The sequence below is a fragment of the Erinaceus europaeus genome, chromosome 2, assembly GCF_950295315.1.
Source record: "Erinaceus europaeus chromosome 2, mEriEur2.1, whole genome shotgun sequence".
Lineage (NCBI taxonomy): Eukaryota > Metazoa > Chordata > Mammalia > Eulipotyphla > Erinaceidae > Erinaceus > Erinaceus europaeus.
In genome coordinates, this window is record NC_080163.1 from 31,233,889 (window position 1) to 31,257,926 (window position 24,038).

The window sequence follows — 24,038 nt, forward strand, 5'->3', positions numbered from 1 at the left end:
ACCCCTCCCCCTCTTTCCCTGCATCTGTATCTAAAAAATTTTCAACTACAAGTAACGATTGTTGGGCTGTTGATCAAAGCTTATAAAAGCAGGTTTTCAGCCCAAGGTAAAGAATCCCCAAATCAAAGCCCTAGCTTGAAATATGCAGGAACATATTTAATATACCTGAAAATTAAAATATATATTTATTTAACAAGAGATATAAATTCATAATAAAATAAGAGCATTCAGGGAAGTTGCTTGGCAGGTAGAGCACATACTTTCCATGTATGAGTACTTGATTCAATCCTTGTACCACATGATGGCACAAAAAAACAGAAGTGAATTCCATGGATGATGGAGCATTGCTTCAGTGCCTCTCCTTCCCTCTCCTTGTGTCTTCTATCAATGGTTTATCTTTGTCTCTCTCCCACAATGTATGAAATATTGAGTTTTTATCTCTGGAACTGCATTAAATTAAAAAAAAAAAACAAAGAAAATAAAGTGCTCCAGGCCAACTTTTTAAGATAATAGACACACCTCTATAATGTTATAGTCTTGTCAACCACTATTAAATCACTAATGTATTTTTTAAGAGAATGAAATGACAGAGACAGAGGGAGTGCAGGAAAGACACCACTGCACTGAGCAATGGAGACCAGGTTTGGACTTGGTCTGGATTTCTTTTTAGACAGGCTACAGTAGTCTGAGTGACACTCACAGCTGAAAGTTCCCTTCAAAGGGTCAGTTCTATGGTGAAGGATAGGATTGTCCTTTGAGTGGTGAAATTAATGTAGCATAACACTGATTTATATTGTTGCACACTGGAAGCTTATCTAATTTGGGGTCATGCACATGACAAAGCAGGTAGCCTCTGAGGTTAGCTATCTTCTCAGCTTCATTTTTTTATGCTAAGTAACATACAAATGCTACTACTGTATTCATTTATTTCATCATTATGATTATCACCACTCAGTTTTTCAAATCTGCTCAATTCTACTACTCCCAGTAGATTCTTCTCCTCCTCCTCCACTTCCTCCTCCTCTTCCTTCTCCTCCTCTTCTCTTTTTCCTTCTACTCCTTCTCCTTCTTCTTCTTGATAAAAGATGACAAACAGAGGAGAGACAGGCAGAGAGAAAAAAAAGATGAAATAGCACTGTTCCACCACTCATGTGTTACAGAAAAAAAAAAAGTTTCATTTCTGAGTGTTACAGCTTGAGTATAGCCAAAGTAGGAGACAAAGGCCACATGGAGGGCATGTAGTTAACGTTTATTTCTCATCAATGGGTTTCAGGTCAATTCCAGGCCTGAAGAACTTTCTGCCTAGGTACCCAGCCAGCCTTTTGACTTTTTCAAATTGGGCATATGGCGCAAGCTGATTGGTTACAGAATCTGCCACGGTATGGACAGAATTTGACAGCTTTTCCACTCAGGACATTGGAATGTGGAAGTGAGAGTCCACCACATGCAGTAGTTTTCTCTCCTCCCCTTTCATTCTTTGCTTGCAGATTTTTCATTTCACATGAAGTTCCCACTATGTATGGTGCTCCCAAGTGGTGGTTAAAGGCTTAAACCCAAGTCTTCACACATGGCAAGTACACACTTTGCCAGGTGAGCCATCTTCTGGTTCCCAGTTTCATTGTTTTTTTAAAGTAGTTGTTGAAATATTTATTTTCATGACAGAGAAAGGAGAGAGATGGAGGTGGGGCGGACATGGCAGTGGCAGGGACTGAACCCAGGACTTCTGAAGCATAAGGTATTCAAATCTGGTAGGCTACTAAATCATCTTAGTTCATTAGTTTCATTATTGATGATGAGCTACTAGAAGAGAAATGAAAGGAGAAAAACTGTCTTATACCTTCTACATGAAACTCATAATCTCTTGTATAACTTTGGTAATAAACATTTTATTTGTGACTCTCTACAGAAAAAAAAAAAACATGTTTGTTAGATAGGATTCCTCAATGGATAAAGGTGGACACAACATGGTAGATTTTAGACAAAGTGATATGGAACTACACTCTGGCAGACCAAAGACAGATGTGCCACAGGAAATAAGAGACAGGGTCTTAGAGTTCTCCTCACTTCATTTCATATGGACAATCAGCTACCTCGCCTAGGCATTGGACCAGATCAAGAAGAAGACTGGATCAAGGCTAATAGCATGTCTGTTTTGTGGACAATAAGTTTTGTCTACCCATACAAAGTCAGCAGGAGATCAATGGAATCATGCAGAAAACCTGAAGGAAGAGGAATCAAGAAAAATCAAGGGAATAGAGCAGGAGAGAAAGAGGAGATAAAAGTTTTACTTTCAATTAAGCATACATTTTGTTTTCTGTGAATTATAACAGAGAAATCTTCGGAAGGAATGTTTAAATGTTTTAGTGGTAAGTTGAGAGTTTCCCTGATGTGTTTCAAGGGATAATGACAAAAACAGGAAGATACATCTACTACATTGTAAACACAGTACTGAGAACTGACATACACATGCCATAGTTTTTAATTCCCCCATCCAGCTTTATGAAATAGGATATAGGACCTATCTAGAGATGCTGTGTGCTTGGCCCAATGTCTCATAGACAATAATCCTAGTATGCTAGACCCAGATATAGAAACCCAAAGATTTAATGTATGGGGAAACCAAGAAATCTTAGAAAGTGATGGCCACTCCATATTGCCATTCTTCCATAAATAGTTCCTTGATTATTTCTAATTCCCATTGACTCAGTACAATGCAAGTTATTCAGCAGTGTGATATGAATAGATATTTCCTTTTCAAAACACTGCACAAATGCATAATTTCCTCTCTCTTTCTACCCAGTAGGAAAAGGAGGAAAAGAGCAAGGTAATAGGAATTTACCTCCAAGCTTAAAGCCTTCCTATCCTTTCAGTAATCACTGAGGGGAGTTCCTAGTTACTAGGGAGACCATAACAGACTCTATTAGATTCATGTACAGTACTTTGGTTGCCTGGATAGAGGATGCCAAAAACGCAAAGGAAAATATTATTGTTGCTGAAATCATTTGAAGTCTATGACTAATATAAAACATGTTGGCAAATTAAATTTTTGGAAATGCCCAAAGGGCTTGGTTAAAGCTATGAATTAATAGCATACAAAAGTTCTGTCTAGAGAAAAAAAAAAAGATGTTAAAATTAACCAAAATAGCCAAAAGGTTCCAAAGGAAATCTTGAGCAACCAATCTAGGTCCTTTATTTATTTCTTTTAGTGCAGTGTTGGGAAAGAAACTCAAGTCCTTGTGCGTGTGAGACATATGCTTCAGCACTGAGACCCCTCTCCAGTCCTTAATTTTCCACTTAAATGTATATGACTTTGTGGCTCATATAGTGTATGGTATAGTAATCTAAGGGCTACACAGATCCTCTTGGCCACTTTATCCACCTCACAAATACTCAAATTATCTTTGAGGTATCCCTGACAACTATACCCATCTTTGACTATGAGAGTTAAGGTATCCATTCATGTAGGTGCCATTTCACTTAGGGATTGGAAGAAGTCAGAGGGGGAAATCCAGACTTCCGGTTACCCTTGACCGAGCCCCCAGAGGTCATCATGGGTCTGTCTGAAGATGTTCATCCACTCTCTTCTTGATGATTCCTGGAGCAGGAGGCCTCTGCCAGGACCCAGCCAGTCTTGCTATGAATACAACTCTGTCTGTTGGAGGTTGCTTAATCATGTTGTGCCAAAACCTGCCTCCTCATATTTCCTACCCATTGTTCCTCATCATATCTCTAAAAGTAAACTGTTTAACTCAGCTTCCTCTCCTCTTGAATTGACCCTTAGACAAATGAAGTTCCTATCATGACTCTCCTGTGTACTGCTTTTTCAAACCAAATAACCCCAGTTTCTTTTTTAGATAATATGGTTACACAAATATTATAATAATAAGAGGCAGACTATATACATCATAATAAGAGAAAGACAAAAAGGTGGCCTAAAAATTAAAATTTTAAAATAAAAACTTTAAATAATAATAAGAAGCTCTGGCCTTTCCACTGAGTTTTGCACTTTATTCATCAAGTCAAAACAAAAATGTAACTTGGTCAAACTAGAGACACTATGCCAGCTCCTAGTGATCATGATTAAATTCTCTCCAAACTCTATTTATTTTTTGCTTTCATTTATCCACTACCATTTTCTTGTCAACATATATTATAAAAAAAATTCTAGATAGGTATTAATCTGTTTGTGAATAGCTGTGATATGCCTGACTTAAGAATCTGAATATAATCTATTAAGAATTAATGGAAAAGCAAAGAAACTAAATCTTTAATTCTTTCTACTCCTATTAATTTGAAAAAATTCCAGGAAAACAGAAAAGTTGAAATAATTTTAAATCTGTTTTTAATAAGTAGACACTACAAAGTTTGCTGTCTTCAATTTATTACAGTTCCATCAGTTTTACTATGTATCCATCCAGTTTCTTACATATTTTTTTAGTGCATCAGCATAGTTCTACTCATCAGCACACTTGATTCTTAGTATTTAAGCATGAATATCAAGAACAGACTATATTAGATACTTCAAATTAACACTCTCTTCTGTATCCTTCATGCTGTTCTTTCCCTCATTCCTTCCATTTTTCTCAATTTTCATTTCTGTAGGCTTCCCCCTACTTCTGTTCCCAATGTTCTAAATTGTAAAAGTGAAAACTATGAATGCGGAGCAGTCTTTACTAAACATTAGAAAAGACCACCATCTCATAGATGTTATCATTAAAGATATTATCACTGAATACTGAGTCCAACAAGGTCCCTGGGAGCAAAGTGGCACAAACTAATTTCTAAGAGAGAAAGGGAGAGATTAATTAGTATGCTGATTCAATAATTCATTATGAAAAATGCAGCTATCAAATCTCAGAGCTGTGCGTTTCTTAAATCAGCTTAGTCACTCCCTTAGCTGATCTCCATAGTGGACTAAATTTTAAAGGATTTTGATGATGAAATTAGTTAAAATGTTTTAGAGGGGGTAGGGAGATAGCATAATGGTTATGCAAAAAAAAAAAAAAAGTACTTTCATGCCTGAGGCTCTTAGGGCCCAGGTTTGCTCTTCAGCACCACCACAAACCAGAGCTAGTTGAGCAGTGCTCTGGAAACAAACAAACAAACACAAACCAGAGCTAGTTGAGCAGTGCTCTGGAAACAAACAAACACAAACCAGAGCTAGTTGAGCAGTGCTCTGGAAACAAACGAACATAACCAAAAACAGAAGGTCTTAGAGGCACAGATTAGAGAGATCTTATCCATGTTAATCTTTCAATAACTTCATAGAATAGTGCCTCAAACCAAGGAAATGTTTCTTACTAGTACAATGAAGAAATGAGAATGTGAATAGCAACTGCTGCTCTAATAGAACTGCCAAACAGATCAGGGACCTGTGTTGTGGCTCAAAACACCTCTCATTTGTGCTGGGTAAACTGTACCAATTTTTGCCCTTCCAGGAGCCTTTAAAGAAATCCGCTGACTCCCAGTATCCTTTGAATAACACATGTCCTTATAGACATATGTATGTTATTTTAATATATATTTATAAAATATGCTTTTAAAAATTATTATTATCTTTATTTATTTATTGGATAGAGACCATCAGAAATTGAGAGGGAAGGGGGTGATAGAGAGGAAGAGAGACAGAAAGACACCTGCAGCACTGCTTTACCACTTGTGAAGCTTTCCCCCTGAAGGTGGGGACCAGGGGCTCGAACCTGGGTGCTTGTGCATTGTAACATGTATATTTAACCAGGTGTGCCACCACCTGGACCAGAACATATATAAGTTATTAATTAAGCTTTAGTGAAGCTCCAGTCTTTCTTCTTTGGGTCAGACAGACAAACTGTCTTGAATTCGAAGATATGTCTTTCTAACCCCATCTTTTAAGAAACTGACTTTACTAGCTTTATCCTCAAAAAGGGGAATAATTCTCTGCTGCTTCAGTGTACTTCTTTCAGAGGCCAGGAAACATCACTTTCCATGATGAGCAAAAAATTCATCCCTCTCCCTATCTCAAGATTTATGTCTGATAAGAAATGTTAGTAATTTATTTTCCATGCTTCCTAATTACCAGCCCACAAAGACTTGGCAAGGAGAGCTTTCCAGTGGATATGCAACAACACAAAAGTACACATGCAGCACTTTTTACAGTAGACAGCTTCCCCATAATTTCAGATAAATTCTATTTTAACAAGTCAAATCCATTTTGAAATTTACAAAAGGAGTTTCTCATTCATGAAATTTTGAGGTGAATCTTTTGATCACAGAAGAATTCACTGATAATAGTTTTTATGAAGAATTAGGGGACCATAAATAAAATTCTTTCATAGGTAGTTGTATTGCCTATTACTTGAAATTCATTCTAACTTCTAATCACCTTCCCAGTATAATTACCCTATAAATATCTACAAATATCAGTATTTCGTAGTAGCATTACACCCTTTAGAGTTTAACCACTATGGGGTTAGGGTAAAGCTAATATACAATCAAGGCTCTATCTTGTGTGAGTTTATTTACTACATACTTTTAGAAATTAGCACCTCCATGGCAAAATGCCAACAGGCAACCAGATTTATTTCTAGGTGCTTCCGCTAAAGATAAAAAAATCCGGAAGAGTGGTGGTTCATGTGGTAGAACACACATGTTACCATGCACTAAGATCAAGGTTCAAATCCCCAGTCTTCACAAGCAGTGGGAAAATGCTACAGGTCTCTCTCTCTCTCTCTCTCTCTCTCTCTCTCTCTCTCTCTCTCTCTCTCTCTCTCTTCTCATCACCTTTTATTTAAAGAAAAAGAAATAATGGCTGCCTAGAACAGTGGAGTAATGTAGGCACCATGCCCCAGCAATAACCCTAGTGGCAAATAAATAATCCCACTGAGTTCAAAACCATATAGAAAACCTCCAAGAGGGCAGTAGTTTTGGGTTTTGATTATTGGGTGGCACAAATGCACATGCACTGTTTCACAGATCCACAGATCTCAAACAGGACACAAGCTAGACAAACAGGAGCATCTCATCTAAGCTAGGCTTCAAAAACCATGTTTGTTCAGACATCACTAGTTCTTTTTATTCCTTTAATTTATCTGTCTCTAGTAATGGAAATTTTTATTCTTTTAAGAAACAAAAGCACAAAAGAAAACTACAAAAATTGCAAACTGATTTGGTAACATCTAAGCAAGAGGCTGCTATCACAATCCTGGAACTCAGTGAGAAGATCAAGACTCTGTGTGAAGGAAAGCCAGCCCCTAGAGGTCAGTATTACCATGTGACAATTGTACACTGGCTCTCTGCTCTGGTTGGTATACATGATTTTGTTGGCAATAAAGTCAAAAGCATAACTATAGTGCTAGGCAGCATACTGACCCAGCAGCATTCTGGCTGGCCTCAATTCAGCATAAATAGACTACACACAAGATACCCACTGCAAGCTGCATTCACTTTCACTGTAAAATAGACAGAGAATGAATAAGAGCTTCATAGAGGAAGTCTCTGAGGTCAAAGAAACTGAATGGAGTCAGACCTAGTAATTGTCTTTTCATTTGCCAGGTGGAAGTGTAGAGTGAGGCCTAAGAATAAAGACTTGTGACCTTCTGAGATGGAGTTCTGGGCCTGGAGAGGGGATAGGCATGTCTAAAAGTGGAGACAGGCTTGCTGGCTAAAACAGGCCCAAGAGAAAGAAGAAATTAAAGGTTTAACAATAAGCAAATGAGACAGAAGCAAGGGATCTTGGTTGGGAATGTAAGCTGGGTGGTTCAGGAAAAAAAAAATGTTAACAGCCACCTTGGATTGAATTTTTCTTAAATCTCCTCCGATTAAGAGACTATAAACACACAACAAAAATGCTTGACATCGTCAGTCATCATTAGTAATACTATGGTAATATTTAATGCTATGTACCAGATACTTTACTAAGCAGTTCACATATAGTTAATTCTTAGAGTAACTACGGAAGTAAGTATTTCTGGATTTTGCAAGAGTGAGCGGAAACTGAGATGTTGATTACCTTACTTGCAATTAAATGTGTGTTAACAACACCTAGGCAGTTGGCCTCCAGATAGTAACTTCATTCTAAACCAAGATGTCTCCAACAACCCTGGTAAAAGAAGATTATTTCATCTTCCCTAAATAGCAGCAACATAAAACCTAATGTATCTCTTGCAAAACTGTGATGCCCTGGGATAAATGTCTTCCTTGATGTGTGGAAATCTTACAAAGCCAAGAACATGCCATTGTTCTTATTCTGGCTTTCTTATTACTCACAAATACAGATATATATATATATATATATATATCTTCCTTTTCCATTTATTTCCATGTTTCATATCTGTATTTGAAACATATATATATGAAATATGGAAATAAATGGAAAAGAAAGAAATAGGCAATAGAGTAGTTTTGAAAAGTAAGACAGTCCCAGCATTCTGTCCAAATGGTAAAATTCTTAATATGAATTTATTTTAACTTTCAATTTTGAAAAACACTGGAGTTGGCATGGCATGTAGCACAATCACATTAAAATATATGCTATAGATCATTTTTCTCGTTTTAAACACACACACACACATATGTACACATATGCCATAAATTTTCTTTTAACATCATGCAAACTAAAATAATAAGTTAATTAGAGAGGGGTTGCGCAGTTGTGAACCTGGCTGAACACAAATGTTATAATTTGCAAGGACCAAGGTTCAAGTCCCTGGTCCATACCTATGGAGGCGAAACTTCATGAACAGTGAAGCAGTGCATTAGGTGTTCTTTCTCCATATATCTCCTCCCTTCTCAATTTTCCTGTCTATAACCAAATTAAATAAATAAAAATATAAGAACCTTATATATTTAAAAGTCTTTATTCTAAATCATCATACCCAAACTTCACATTGGTTGCATAATAAGAAACTGATAATTACTGTATACCTTATAATGCACATTGGAAAAAGTCCTCATGTTCCTTTGAGTAAAGGTCTCAGCTTCTCATATTTATTTTAAACCTAATGAAAATTAATATAATTCAAGATATCTAATCCCATTTTGACTATGGTAATATAATTTCCTGTCCAATGCCAACTTTTCCCTTTGATATTTTGTTAGTTCAAAATTAAGATAGTACTGAAGTATCAGAACTCTAATGGGTAAGGAAAGGGTAGAAATGTTAACTCGAACCTCTCCTTTGTCCATTTTTCTCTATATTATTGTGTAAAGAAAAATCTAACAGTAAAATTTAAATACATTATGAATAGGTATAGTGCATTTCTTAAAAACCAAGGTATTCCAAACTTAATTATGGATAAAACAATGACTCTTTTGGTGCTTCTCTTATTGAAGGAAGAAATTGATTCAATGGAATGACATATAACATGATTTAATCTTAAATCAAATATTTGCACATTCTGACTCTATCATAGGTCCCTACATTAAGTTTCCGCCTCACCCTGAATTCAATAGCTCAGGAGTTTGTTAAAGCCACTGTGTCCCTAGAATAATATTGGCTCTCATTCTCAGAAACTTTGGTCACCTTGCCCTATTTCAATTAACTTGAAAGTTAAGTCCAAAAATATGTCGACAACTTTAATATACAAAGACCCCCCCCCATATTAACACAGAACAATTAGGGTTGATCTCCTCTCACAGATATTTCTCACCTAGAAAACTACACCTTCCTTAGTTATCTTGCATCCTTTCCGAAAATAATTGCTTTCAGTTCTCAGAACTCAAATTTTCAACTAGCAGATGCCCCATTAATAATAGCTTAAAGAGAAAGGGTGTTTTACTGACACATGTGCAAAGTAGCAGCATGCTATTAACCTTAGAGTCCATTGGATTCAGTCTCAGTATACTAAAGGAAATGCACCACTCTGTCACGCACTCTATTTCTCTCTGTACTGAAACTTCGTTCTCTCAAGCAGAATGTCAGAAAAGACTGAAAACACTGGTAATAAATAGCCTTCATCTGCCCTCCTTATTACTTGACTTCAGAAAGGAAAGAAAGAGTATGCTTCCAATAGCTTCACTTAGGAAAAAAAATACAAGAAAGAACTCAGTTGTAGCTGGGTTAGATACCTATCTGCGAATAAGAATCAATTTCTGTAGTTAGCAGTGGGGAACTATCAAATGGATAAGTCATGGACCTATCATTGGGTGTTTAGGTCTGGGAAATAGGATGTGGAAAGAGAATGTACTGACTGGTAGCTCTCACCAGAAAACACAGTGATGGGTGAAATAAAAGCATTTCATTAGAGACCAAGTGGTAGCACACCTGGTTGAGTACATGTTACAATGCATCAGGATCCAGGTTTGAGGCCCAGATCCCCAACTATAGGAGGCAAGCTTTACAAGCAGTGAAGCAATGCTTTAGGTGTCTCTCTGTCTCTCTCCCTCTGTATCTCCCTTACCTCTTGATTTCTGACTGTCTCTATCCAATAAGTAAATAAATATAGTAATAATAATAAAATAATAGCCTTTAAAAAACTACTTCATTAAAGAAAGTCATAGACCTTTATTGGAAAAGAAAGAGTGGGGGTACAAACCCAACATATTAAATATACTGATGGTTGAGATAAAATATAATAAAATGCTTGACAAGTCAACTATTCATAAGTATTTGTACTTTGAAAGTGGATTCTTATTGAAGACCAAAGGAATTCTTCAAGATCTCAAAAATAAATTTTTCAAAAAATAGAACCACTTTAAGAAAGGAATTTCCATTCATTCTCCCTCAAGTAACATATCCTATTCTAAAGAGCCATATTATTAAACAACTGAAATGGCAAGAGGGGAAAATGTGTTGATTATAAGTGATGTTAGCTACACTGATATAAAGTTATTTTTCTCTTATAGTTCTAAACTGATGCTTATAATTGTAACAAGTAAATTAATGAGATACTTCCAAGTAAATTAGAATTTCTTTTTATTCAAATATGCATTTCCCCCCTTTGATTCAGTTTCTATGTAGTTCTCTTTATATACTAGACTCTGTTCATCTCTTCTTGTCAGAAAAAAATGTTCAATATTAGAAGTATTACTATGGGACCAGGAGGTGGTTCACCTGACTGAGTACACATTGAGTTACAGTGTTCAAGACCCCAAGCCCCAAACTTCATGAGCAATGAAACAGTGTTGCAGGTGTCTCCCTTTCTCCATCCCTCTCTGTACCCCCCTTTCCTCTCAAATTCTTCTCTCTCTATCCGATAGATAACAATATTCTTATGCATTATCAGATTGATACCAACTTTTTAAAAATACCAACTTTTTATTTTTATATGAACACAGTAAACCATTCAATTGATTATGAATTTGAAGCACCTCCAAGGGAAAAATTATTTAAGTCAATAGAAAGTTCAATTGAAAAGAAAAACACCTTTATTTTAAAACTGGCAAAACAGGAAATGTACTTACAGCCAAATGTTGTTTGTTGATTTTGCTTTGTGCAAATAATCACTGCCCATGGCATATTCCTTCCTCATTTTCAAAGCCTGCACTTGAAGAGCTCACAGCTTGATTTACTAGTAGAATTCTGTCAAATGCTTATTGTATCCCTTCAAAACATGAGTTAACCTTTTCATAAATCTCAGTATGCAGGAACATAAGATTAAGTGTCAAAACCATCTTTGCTTCCTTTGTCTTAATATGACATAGTTACGTCTCAAAAGACTTTATTGATTAGGTTCTGTTGTTCATTCATGAACATTCTGTCATTTGCGATGATGAAAGCTTTTGTTTTTTTTACCAAAATACTAGGAACCTTGCTTATAGATTTTATGGGAGGATGCAAAAGGAAATGCACTTTTCTGGGTTGCCCTGTTGTTTTTCATTATTTCCTTTTAATATGCACAGCAAGTATATAAAAATGTCTTAGCCAGTATATGCATGGTCATTCATTGAAAGTCACGTTAACTTCTAAGTCAGTTCTTGATTCTATTACTAGATTTCCAAAAAGCACAGGTATATCCTAAGGCAGACCTACCCAGGACACAGTGTCTTGATCCAGAAACACTTTTGATATAGGCTTGTAATAAGATTGATCTTTCATTAACTTTCAGTGGCACAAGACTGTTTTAAACACTATTCAGTTTATTACTCTATATATCAAACCTTAGAGATATCAAGGGTTTCATTACAGAACACTGTAATAAAACAATACTGCGATAAAGTTATTCACATGAACATCTTGATTTCTTAGTGCATATAAAATTATTATTATTATCTAAATTTCTTTATGGGGGATTAATGGTTTGCAGTCAACAGTAAAATACAGTAGTTTGTACATGTTTAAAATTTCTCAGTTTTCCACATAACTCAGGCTAGGACCTCCTCTGCCATCATATTCCAGGACTTGAGCAGCCCCCCGCCCCCACCCCAGTCTTTTACTATGGTACAATATACCAACTCCAGGCCAAGTTCTGCTTTGGATTTGCCTTCTGTTCTTATTGTTCAACTTCTGTCTATGACTGAGATCATCCCATACTCATACAAAATTATGTCTATACTGTGGCATAGGAGATGGTGCAGTGGATAAAGTACTGGAATTGCAGTCATGAGTTCCTGAGTGTGATCCCCACATTGCAAGTACCAGAGTGATGAACTGGTACTTTTGTCTGTCTCTTTCTTAATAAATAATTATAAAAATTATTTTAGTGTATTATAGGCTATTAAATATGCAATACCATGTCATCTCAAAAATAGTTAAAGTAATTGATTGATAAAAATAAATTCTTATAATTATCTAATCCTTAAGCAAGTTATAATATTTTTTGCCTTCATGTTGATGAGTATTCACTGATCAGGAAAAGTGACCACTGATAGTGGTTTTAAATTAACAATAAAATTTACTAGCTACAAAAGTTGATTTTTAGTTTCATAAGAGATTTCTTTTTAATATGTGATGCTTGATACTATTTTTGTTTGTTTGTTTGTTTGTTTTTGTTTTTGTTTTGTTTTGTTTCTTCTCCTCCAGGGTTATTGCTGGGCTCGGTGCCTGCACCATGAATCCACCGCTCCTGGAGGCCATTTTTCCCCCTTTTTTGTTGCCCTAGTTGTTGCAGCCTCGTTGCGGTTATTATTGCCATTGTTGACGTTGCTTTGTTGTTGGATACGACAGAGAGAAATGGAGAGAGGAGGGGAAGACAGAGAGAGAGGGGAGAGAAAGATAGACACCTGCAGACCTGCTTCACAGCCCGTGAAGCGACTCCCCTGCAGGTGGGGAGCCGGGGCTCGAACCGGGATCCTTACGCCCTGCGCTTTGCGCCACGTGCGCTTAACCCACTGCGCCACCGCCCGACTCCCTATTTTTTGTTTTTTAACCACTATTTTATACCTCCTTTAATGACAGTAAATGTTTCTTGTTTTTCTTTTCTTTTTTCTTATTAGTGATTTAATAATGATTGGCAAGATTGGAAGATAAGACAATTCCATACATTTCCCACCACCAGAGTTCTGTATCACAGTCCCTCCATTGGAAGTTTCCTTACTCTTTATCCCTCCGGGAATATGGATCAAAATTCTCTTTTAAAAAAAGACTTCTATTTTTTATTTATTTATGAGAAAGATAGGAGGAGACAGAAAGAACCAGACAGATATCACTCTTACACATGTGCTGCTGGGGATCAAACTCAGGACCTCATGCTTGAGAGTCAAAAGCTTTACCACTATACCACCTCCCAGACCACTGGACCAAAATTCTTTATGGGGTGCAGAAGATGGAAGGTCTGGTTTCTATAATTGCTTCTCTGCTGAGTACAGATGTTAGCATTCCGATCCATACCCCCAGCCTGTTTCTGTCTTTCCCTGATGGGTTAGGACTATAGACAGGTGAAGTTCCAGGACACATTGGTGATGTTGTCTGCCAAGGTAAGTCAGGTTGGATTCATGGTAGCATCTGCAACTTGTTGGCTAAAAAGCAATAAGGGGCCCAAACTATTAAATAGATAAAAGAGGGTCTTGTCAATAAATGGTGTTGGGAAAATTGGGTTGAAAAGTGCAGAAGAGTGAAACTAAAACACTGTATCTAACCATAAACAGAAGTAAACTCCAAATGGATCAAGGGTCTGGATGCTAGATCAGAAAATATCAAATACTTAGAGGAAAATATTGGTGGAACACTGCTATCTAAGTCTCATGGGTATCTTTGGTGATACAGACCCAATTGTGAGGAAGATTAAAACAAAACTAAACCAGTAAGACCACAACAAATTGAAAAGCTTCTGCACAGTAAAAGAAACCATCATCCAAACAAAGATTCTCCACATAATAGGAGATCTTTACATATTATACATCAGAGAAGAGGCTAATAACCAAAATATATAATGAGCTCACCACACTTAGCAACAAATTAAAGCAAATACCAAATTCAAAAGTGGGCAGAGAATATGAACATAATATTCACAAAAGAAGAGGTCCAAAAGGCCAACACACATATGAAAAATTGCTCTTAGTCACTGATTGTTAGAGAAATGCAAATAAAGACAAAAATGAGATACCACCTCACCCCTGTGAGAATACCATACATCAGAAATGACAGCAATAACAAATGTTGGGGAAGTTGTGGGGACAAAGGAACCCTCCTGCACTGCTTGTGGCAATACAAATTGGTCCTACCCCCGTGGAGAACAGTTTGGAGAACTCTCACAGGGCTAGAAATGGACATTACTTATGACCTAGTAATTCCTCTCCTAGAGATATGTCCTAGAGAGACAAACATGCCCATCTAAAAAGACATATGTATACTTATGTTCATAGCAGTACAATTTATAATAGTCAAAACCAGGAAGCAACCCAGATGCCAACAACAGATGAATGGCTGAGAAAGTTGTGGTATATATACACAATGGAATATTACTCAGCTGTTAAGAATAACAAATCCACCTTATCTGACCCATCTTGGATGGAGTTTGAAAGGATTATGTTAAGTGAAATAAACCAGAAAGAGAAGGATGAACATGGAGTGATCCTACTCATAAAACAGAATACAGGTCCAAAAAGGATGGTAGAAGACCTAGTGGGTGGGGGCTGTATTGTTATATGGAAAACTAGGAAATGTTATGTATGTACAAACTATTGTATTTACTGTTGAATATAAAACATAAATTCCCCAATAAAGAAATTTAAAAAAATAAGTTGAGAAAAAAAGACCAAAAAGAACAACACAAAATATAATTTTCTTGATAGTATTTTGCCTTCTCAAAATCTTCTTCTGCCTTATCAACAAAGTTTATGTGATATTCTACATCCTTTACTATCAGTTCAGCAATTGTCATAACATCTTTGCTAAGAGAAGTTTCCATCTCAATAATTATTTGTATTGCTCATCCATAAACAGCAAATCTTTATCCATTCATATTTTGTAGTAAGACTGCTTACTATTCATTCATTCAATGTTGTTCATTTGTGCTGGGGACTACTGTTATTTTAATTGATTTAATTATGATCAATAAGTCTGTTGGATAAAAGGTATATAATTCCATGCAGTTCTCACCACCAGAGTTCTCCATCCCATCCACTCAATTGGAGGCTTTCCTACTCTTTACCCTTCTGGGAATATGGACCCAGGATCATTATGGGGTGCAGAAGATAGAAGGTCTGGCTTCTGTAATTGCCTCTCTGCTGGACATGGGCATTAGTAGGTCAATCCATACTCCCTGTGCTGGGGATTATTACCAATACTGTGCTGTTCCATTTTATTTTCTTTCAGCTCATATATATTTGAAAGGCTAACTAAAAATTGTTCCAGTAACTACGTTCATATTTAATATATATGTTACCAATCAGCCTATAATTTCTAAGAAAGGACAAGGAAAATATAGGAGTCACTGCTTTAGCTGTGGGGAGTTTGTCAAAAAGCACTGCTACAGTTATGTCTTCAGATTAGAATGTCAGGGAGTTCAGTCTGATATTTGGTCAGAACACAGAGAGCCTATTCCTACAGCTGGCAAAGTTGTTATTATTTTAACTGAAATTGATAAGAAATAGGAAAACAAAAGGTAGAGATATTCCCACACTAGTATCCTGATATTTTCAGAAAATTAATTTCTACTAAGCATTTATACTAATTTTTCAGATACAGAAACTATTCAAAAATTGGATTTTTTTCTTAAATTTTAACCAGTAAACAACAATAAACAGTAAGGAAAATGAAAGAGAGCAGGTGTTACAATTTAAAAGTGTGATAAGGATAATGTATCTCAAAGAGATTTAATACTTACTTCATAGAAATAACTCATACTTATACTTACTTATATTTACAGTGGTTAAGTCTCATTCATGGATTTCCTGTCTATTCCTTTGTCCCTTGGAGTATTCTTGAAGTACAGTCACTGAACCCTAAGGTCAAATCTTCTTACTGATTTCAGAAGTTCCCTCAAAGTAATGCCACTATTCTAGCAGTCCATAAGAAGTTAAGAGACTTATTGTACAAAAGATATGAAGACATATTGGTTATTAATCATGTATAAATGCTGTGACTTTCTAATTTTTAGTAGGTTATTCTATAGAATATAAGTCTAAAATTCAATCTTTTAAAAACTGAGCATTGACCATGACTTTGTTGGTTTTAGGTGACAGAGACCAAAAAAGAAACTAATTTAAACAGGAAATAGATTTATTATTAGCAATTTAGACTGACAAGAACACTAAGCTACAGGGCTTCTGAAGTGCTCACTCAGTTTCACTTCATTACTAACTCTATCTGGACATTTGCTGGCACAGGTCAGGAAAGATAACTAAGAAACCTTGCTTAACCGTCTATTATGAACAATAATTTCTGCCTACTCAGAATCACTTGCTCCTTCTTTGGTAACAGAAACATGATTTTTCTATTGGGGAACTATATTCTATAAAGTCTTGGGACTGTCAGTAACAGTATCCTTTTCCCCTCAACTGAGAGAAGAGTGGTACCCAGCTTAAATAATTACCCCTGCTCCTTTTCAAGAACCTGAATCTTGAACTGGGTTGAGTAAGGGGTGAAAGGAAAAGACTAGAGCTGATTCATTACTGAGATTTGGCCCTGGGCCCTGGGCCCTGGACCCTGGACCCTAAATAAACTGTCTTTTAGTTTTTCATATCTATGTTCCTAAGATTCCCTTTATGAGATTTGGAAGTCTGAATGTTAAGCTTTCCTTCAATATTGAGAGCTACATAGTAACATAGTATTCTTCCTCCCTTCCTGCTTTCCTTCCTTCCTTCCTTTTTTTCCTTCATTTTTTTCTTTCTTTTTTATATTTTTATTTATTATAATTATTATTAACTTTTTGCTTAAAGTAGAAGCCTTGGTTTACATTACTGTAACCAATTTACACAAATCTATTTCCAGAGACTAGAGCTCCTTTCTCTCAAGGATTTATACAGAAATCTTAAGGAAGGAATTTGACTGCTTATTTGTACTACATTATCACATGTTCAATCATCACTATGGCCAAAGCAATGGGGTATTTATTATTACGTATCATACATGAGTCATGTGCTAGTGGTCAAAGGCCATGAAATGTTACCAGACATAGGAAGATAAAAATCTTCTCTAGAGGGACTGATGGTGGCACACTCAGTAAAGTAGACATGTTAGGATGTGCAAAGGTTCCAGTTTTAATCTCCTGGCCCACATCTATAAGTGGAAAGCTTCATGAGTGGTGAAGCAGTATTGCAGGTATCTCTCTTTCTCTCTGCCTCTCAATCTCTCTGTTTCTCTATGACTATCCAATATTTAAGTAAATAAAATAAAAAGAAAACACTTTCTAGACAGAAAGCAAAAAAAAAAAAAACCCCTTGTTCCATTTATTTTAGTTAAATTATATAAACTTGGAATAGATGAGTTTTGAATCACTGAAGATGAGTTTTGTCACGAAAGTATAAAATTTATCTTTCATTTCACTGCAAAAGATCTGGGAATCTGTTTATTTTGTAACTAACAAAGAATAAGAAAACGTATTCTAAAGAATTTGGTTGTGGTCCAGTATTTTCTTGCTACTCCAGCTGTGGGAACCCAGTGATGTCAAAGCCCCTCCCTTCTTTGTTTGTAGGACTAATTTTGGAATTACAGTATTATTAGGAAATGGTGTTCCCTTCCTTCTGTCCATCCCTTAGGAGTTTTTTTTTTTTTTTTTTTCAGTCTCTTGTACGCAGAAAAGTTGGATGAAAGGGCAATTATCCACTAAATGTCAGACAAGGCACATGGGAACTGGAGTTCAGTTTCAAAGGTTTCCTACTTAACCTGGAAACTGTTATGATCACTAAAAGAACTGTTTGGGGGATGCTGTTAAATAAGTTAGACTAGAATTATGACAGAAGATGTTTCCTTCCAGGATATTTACAGAGCAGTAGTAGGTATTCATTTCTCATACATTGCCAGATGGACTTGGAGACTGTGTAGCTACAGTCTCAGTCAGTTGTCACTAGCAGTATAGCTGGTCCTGATACATACCACATTCTGCTGAAGAATATCTATCTTTCCTTCACCCTCTGTCTTCCCATTCTCTTTCCATTTCTCTCTGTCCTATCCAACAACAAGGACATCAATAATAACTACAAAAATAAAACAACAAGGACAACCAAAGGGACTAAATAAATAAATAAATATAAAAAATTTAAAGGGGAGTCGGGTAGTAGCACAGTGGGTTAAGCACAGGTGGTGCAAAAAGCAAGGACCGGTGTAAGGATCCTGGTTTGAGCCCCTGGCACCCACTGGCAGGAGAGTTGCTTCAAAGGCAGTGAAGCAGGTCTGCAGGTGTCTTTCTCTCCCCCTCTTTGTCTTCCCCTCCTCTCTCTATTTCTCTCTGTCCTATCCAACAACAATGATATCAATAATAACTACAACAATAAAACAACAAGGATAACAAAAGGGAATAAATAAATAAATATAATTTTTTAAATTAAAAAAAACTTGTTTGTACAGGGGCTCAGGAGGTATTAGTATATATAGGGCACTGCACTTAAAAGCTTGATGTTCTGAATTTGAACCCTGTCATACCATGTGCAGCAGTGACGCTCAGGGTCTCTCTTTCCTCATCTCTTAGCTCATGTCAACAAAACATTTTTTTTCTTTGTATCTTTTTCTATTTTCTTTTATTTTTTTATTTAAGAAAGGATTAATTGGGGAGCTGGGCTGTAGCGCAGCGGGTTAAGCGCAGGTGGCGCAAAGCACAAGCACCGGCATAAGGATCCCAGTTCGAACCCCGGCTCCCCACCTGCAGGGGAGTAGCTTCACAGGCGGTGAAGCAGGTCTGCAGGTGTCTATCTTTCTCTCCTCCTCTCTGTCTTCCTCTCCTCTCTCCATTTCTCTCTGTCCTATACAACAACAACAACAATAATAACTAAAACAATAAAACAACAAGGGCAACAAAAGGGAATAAATAAATAAAATAAATTTTTTTTAAAAAAAAGGATTAATTAACAAAACCATAGGGTAGGAGGGGTACAACTCCACACAATTCCCACCACCCAATCTCCATATCCCACCCCCTCCCCTGATAGCTTTCCTATTCTTTATCCCTCTGGGAGCATGGACCCAGACCCCTTGTGGGTTGCAGAAGGGTCATTGTGGGTTGCAGAAGGTAGATGGTCTGGCTTCTGTAATTGCTTCCACGCTGAACATGGGCGTTGACTGGTGCATCCATACTCCCAGTCAGCCTCTCTCTTTCCCTAGTAGGGTGTGTCTCTGGGGAAGCTGAGCTCCAGGACACATTGGTGGGGTCTTCAATCCAGGGGCCTGGCCAGTGTAGAAAACTCTCAGAAGGCTAGACATGGACCTTCCATACGATCCAGTAATTCCTCTCCTGGGGTTATACCTCAAGGATTCCATAACACCCAACCTAAAAGAGGTGTGTACTCCTATGTTCATAGCAGCACAATTCATAATAGCTAAAACCTGGAAGCAACCCAGGTGCCCAACAACAGATGAGTGACTGAGAAAGCTGTGGTATATATACACAATGGAATACTAAGCAGCTATCAAGAACAATGAACCCACCTTCTCTGACCCATCTTGGACAGAGCTAGAAGGAATTATGTTAAGTGAGCTAAGTCAGAAAGATAAAGATGAGTATGGGATGATCCCACTCATCAACAGAAGTCGAGTAAGAAGATCTGAAAGGGAAACTAAAAGCAGGACCTGACCAAATTGTAAGTAGGGCACCAAAGTAAAAACCCTGTGGTGAGGGGTAGACATGCAGCTTCCTGGGCCAGTGGGGGGTGGGAGTGGGTGGAAGGAATGGGTCACAGTCTTTTGGTGGTGGGAATCGTGTTTATGTACACTCTTAGCAAAATGTAGACATATAAATCACTAGTTAATTAATATGAGAGGGGGAAAATTAATTGTATGTCTCAAAGTTTTTCAAAACACAAACTGAATCTTTTTAATATATAGGCTGTGTATTTGATATGCGGACTCTCTCAAAAGCCTAGACCAAGTAGATCAGAAGCATCCAATCGCACAGATATATACAAGATACTGGGTACTGTACAGCAAACCATAACAAAAGGACTTTTCAAAGTTAACCCAATTACCAAATAATGCGATGATAACATTAACTATCCATTGTCTTTTTGAACCCTAAGACAGCAGGAACCTCACATCTCCAATATAGAGCCTCTACTTCCCCCAGTCCTGGAACCCTTGGATAGGGCCCACTTTCCTGTATGCCTCTCCCAATCCATATCAAATAATATTGTTTCCGCCGATCACAACCGAACTAACACAATGATTGCCACCTCAACATGCTTCACTTCAGACTGTGTCCGGAGACTTCACGTGTGGAATGACAACCCTTCAGCTTCATTACTCGGGTGAGACCTTTCCTTTCATAGTATACTCTAATTTCAACTCATGTGGTTCACTTTCTAACAAAGTCCCCAAACCTAGATATACACCAGAGAGAGAGCATATGTTCACCCGTATCCATAAACTACTGCAAAATATATACCTGAAAGCAGAAGTACATTAGAGTTTGCAGTGAGTACCTCCCTAACACTTCTTATCCACTATTCCAAGCTTTGGGTCCATGATTGCTCAACAATTTGTTTGGCTTCAGGTCTGGAGTGATTCTGTTTGGTACTCTCTGGGCCTCTTGAATCTTGATGTCCTCTCTGTTATTCAGGTCCGAGAAGTTTTCTTCTATTATTTCCTCTAGAATATTTGCTTCCCCTTCCTCTCTTTCTTCCTCTGGCAGGCCAATTATACGAATGTTACTTCTTTTGAGATCATCCCATATGTCTCTGTTGTTGTTTTCAGTGTCTCTCAATCTCTTTTTAAGCTCTTTCACCTCTTTCTTTGTTTTCTCTAACTCATCCTCTGTCTGACTAATTCTGTTTTCTGCTTCTGTTAGTCTGCTTTCCCTTTCCTCAGCTTCTTTCTTCATTACAGCTATTTCAGCTTTCAGTTCTCTAATTGCCTCAAGATAATCAGTATTTTCCTTGGAGGTCTCAATTGTTGTTTCCCTAATACTGCCATTCCTTTCCTCCAATCTTGTTTTCATTTCTGTGATTAATAAGTTTATTATTGCTTGCATACTTCTGGCTGATTTGTAGTTTCTTCTGGGCTCTTGTCTTCATTCATTGTAGTAGAAGTTTTATTTGTTTTTGATCTATCCATCTTTTTGATTTATGTGTTTTTTTTATGCTCTGTTGTTCCTCAGTTGTTGTGTCTTGAGTACAAGCAACACTGTACTAAATACCTTTATGACAATTGCACTTACCAATCTCAGTAATTACAGTAGCAACTGAAGCAAGTATTTAAGCAGTTTAATCATTAACAGTTAGCCAAGCAATTTCTCCAGTCTGTGAAAAAATAGTAACCTAATCCCAGTGCAGAAGAAAGAGAAAAGAAAGAAGGGATAGCAAGAATAGGCAGTTATGCAAATCTACTATCCACTGTTTATTCTAGGGGTAACAAGATGGAAAAGGGAACTAGAGCAGAGATACACACATAGAGAGTCCACTCTGAGTCAGATATCTTCCCCAAAATAATTCACAAATTCAGAAAGGCAAAGAAGAAGGAAGGAAGAAGTGTATGCCAAGATAAAAAAAAAATAGAGAGACAAGAGAGAGAAAAGGGTAAAGATAAGAAAAAGAGCTGTAATTAAAGAGCAGTGAAATGAAAGGTTTTTTTTATTACTTTATTTTTAATTTAATTTAATTTTTTTGATTAGCTAGGAGGGGGAGGGAGGGGAGTGTCTGTAGAGGAGGAAGGATTAAGGAGACAAGTTCCTCCCACAATAGATAAGATGCCCACTACCCTAGCACTGAAATATATGCTAAGAGTTAATTCTGATCAACTTAAAGGGGGGGAAGATATATGCCTTTATATAATATAAATAGTAAAATAGAGCAGGGTAAAAAAAATAAAATAAAATAAAAACCCTGTCCCAGATTACCTCAAACCTTGTGATCAGAGGCAGCTGATTATTAAGAATGAGAAAAAAAAAAGACCTCAGGACTAGACAAGGATAACTGAAACAGACAGTTACGCAAATCTGCTATCCACTGTATATTCTAGGGGTGGCTAAAAGAGGAAGGGAAGTTGAGCAGAGACACTAGCAGTGAGAGTCCACACTGTCAGAATTCTTCCCCAAAATAATTTCCAAATTTGTATCAGTGAATTCAAAAAAGCACACTGTTTGGTGGTGTAGGGCCTGGGGGCTGTGGCTTTGGAAGCTGTAGGATTAAGGAAGATAGGATGACAAGAATGAGAAAAAGGAAAAAAAAAAAAAAGAAAGAGAGAGAGAAAAAAAAAAGAAAAAGAACAGTCATAAAAGAGCAGTGAAAGTAAAGGTTTTTTAAAAAATTTATTTATTTTTAATTATTTAATTAGCTATGCGGGATGAGGTGGGTGGGGGGGTTTGGCTACTTAGAAAGAAAAAAGGCCAGAGGTTTCAGAAGGGTATAGACTTAGAATGAATGATACTCCCTGGTGGGACAGAAATTTGGTAAAGAAAGAAGCTCCTAGCAGGGGAGCCTGCTAGGAGCTGGTCCCCAGGGACTGATTATGGGGGGGGGGGGGAGGTATGCTTAAAAATTAAAAGGAAAAAAAATTTTTTCCCCTTTTTTCCTACTCTAATTCTTAACCCAAATTAAGTTATAGTTACCTCCTTGGTGTCACCGCTAGGACCCCTTATTGACTGGCCTACTAAAGGCAGAAAATCCTACCGTTTCCAGGAGATGGGGTCAGAGCTCAAGCCACTAGCAGCTTCTCAGTCTGCCATCTTCCGGGAACCTCCCAAATAAAGCATTTTAAAAGCAACAACAACAAAGTTCTTTTTACTTACTCATATACCCTCTTCACATCTCTTACTTGTCATAATATCTAGTGGAAGCCTGGAAGCCCTCTATCTCTGTTCTTCATTCTTGCTAAAAAAAAAAAAAAAAAAGAAAAGAAAAAGAAAAATAGCTGCTGGATAGCTTTCATTTTATTTATATAACTATACACTTCAGTTGAACATTTAATTTTCCCAGACAAAAAAAAAATGTTTCTTTTTCAGTGGGCCACATTCTCAATTTCCAAGACAATTAGTCTCATATTTTAAACTTCCTTCCCCTCCTCCACACTTCCACCCACCTGATGATCTCACCTATAACTCATTGAGAACATGTAGGTCATCAAGAGGACTCATTCATCTTTCCACTACCAAATTTTAATTCTTGCTTTATATCATCGCTTGTGTTCTCCTTGTTGACTTTTACTACCACTAGAGAAAGTGTCCTTCCTTTTTAAGGCTCTGTCCTCCTCCTACTGCCCCAAGCCTCCTAGTACTCACCTTACAAGCTATTTCACTTAATTACCCTATCTCACACTTCTTGCATCATACACTCTCATGAGCTCATTCCTATCTACACAGGAACATGGTGGTGTAACACACCTCTGAAAAAACTTTCTTTGACTCTTCATCCCTCCGGGCCTTTGTCCCACTCTCATTCTAAGAGAGACAACTCCACACAGTCTTCACTTTCTTTTTTTTTTTTCTTTTTTTTTAAATTTATTTATTCCCTTTTGTTGCCCTTGTTGTTTTATTGTTGTAGTTATTATTGTTGTTGTCATCAGTCTTCACTTTCTAACCAGCCTCCAGCTTGCTTTTTAA

The 24,038-nt window shown here is 37.0% G+C and overlaps 1 protein-coding gene across 4 annotated transcripts in view; it reads left to right on the top strand.

The window, feature by feature from the left end:
* CCDC192 (coiled-coil domain containing 192) overlaps positions 1 to 24,038 on the top strand; it is a 268,059-nt gene that overhangs the window by 184,482 nt on the left and 59,539 nt on the right. For all 4 annotated transcript variants that reach the window (XM_060177542.1, XM_060177529.1, XM_060177535.1 and 1 more), the window contains one exon: positions 7,103 to 7,235. In XM_060177542.1, coding sequence (XP_060033525.1) covers positions 7,103 to 7,235 — 133 coding nt within the window. The remainder of the gene's footprint in view (positions 1 to 7,102; positions 7,236 to 24,038) is intronic.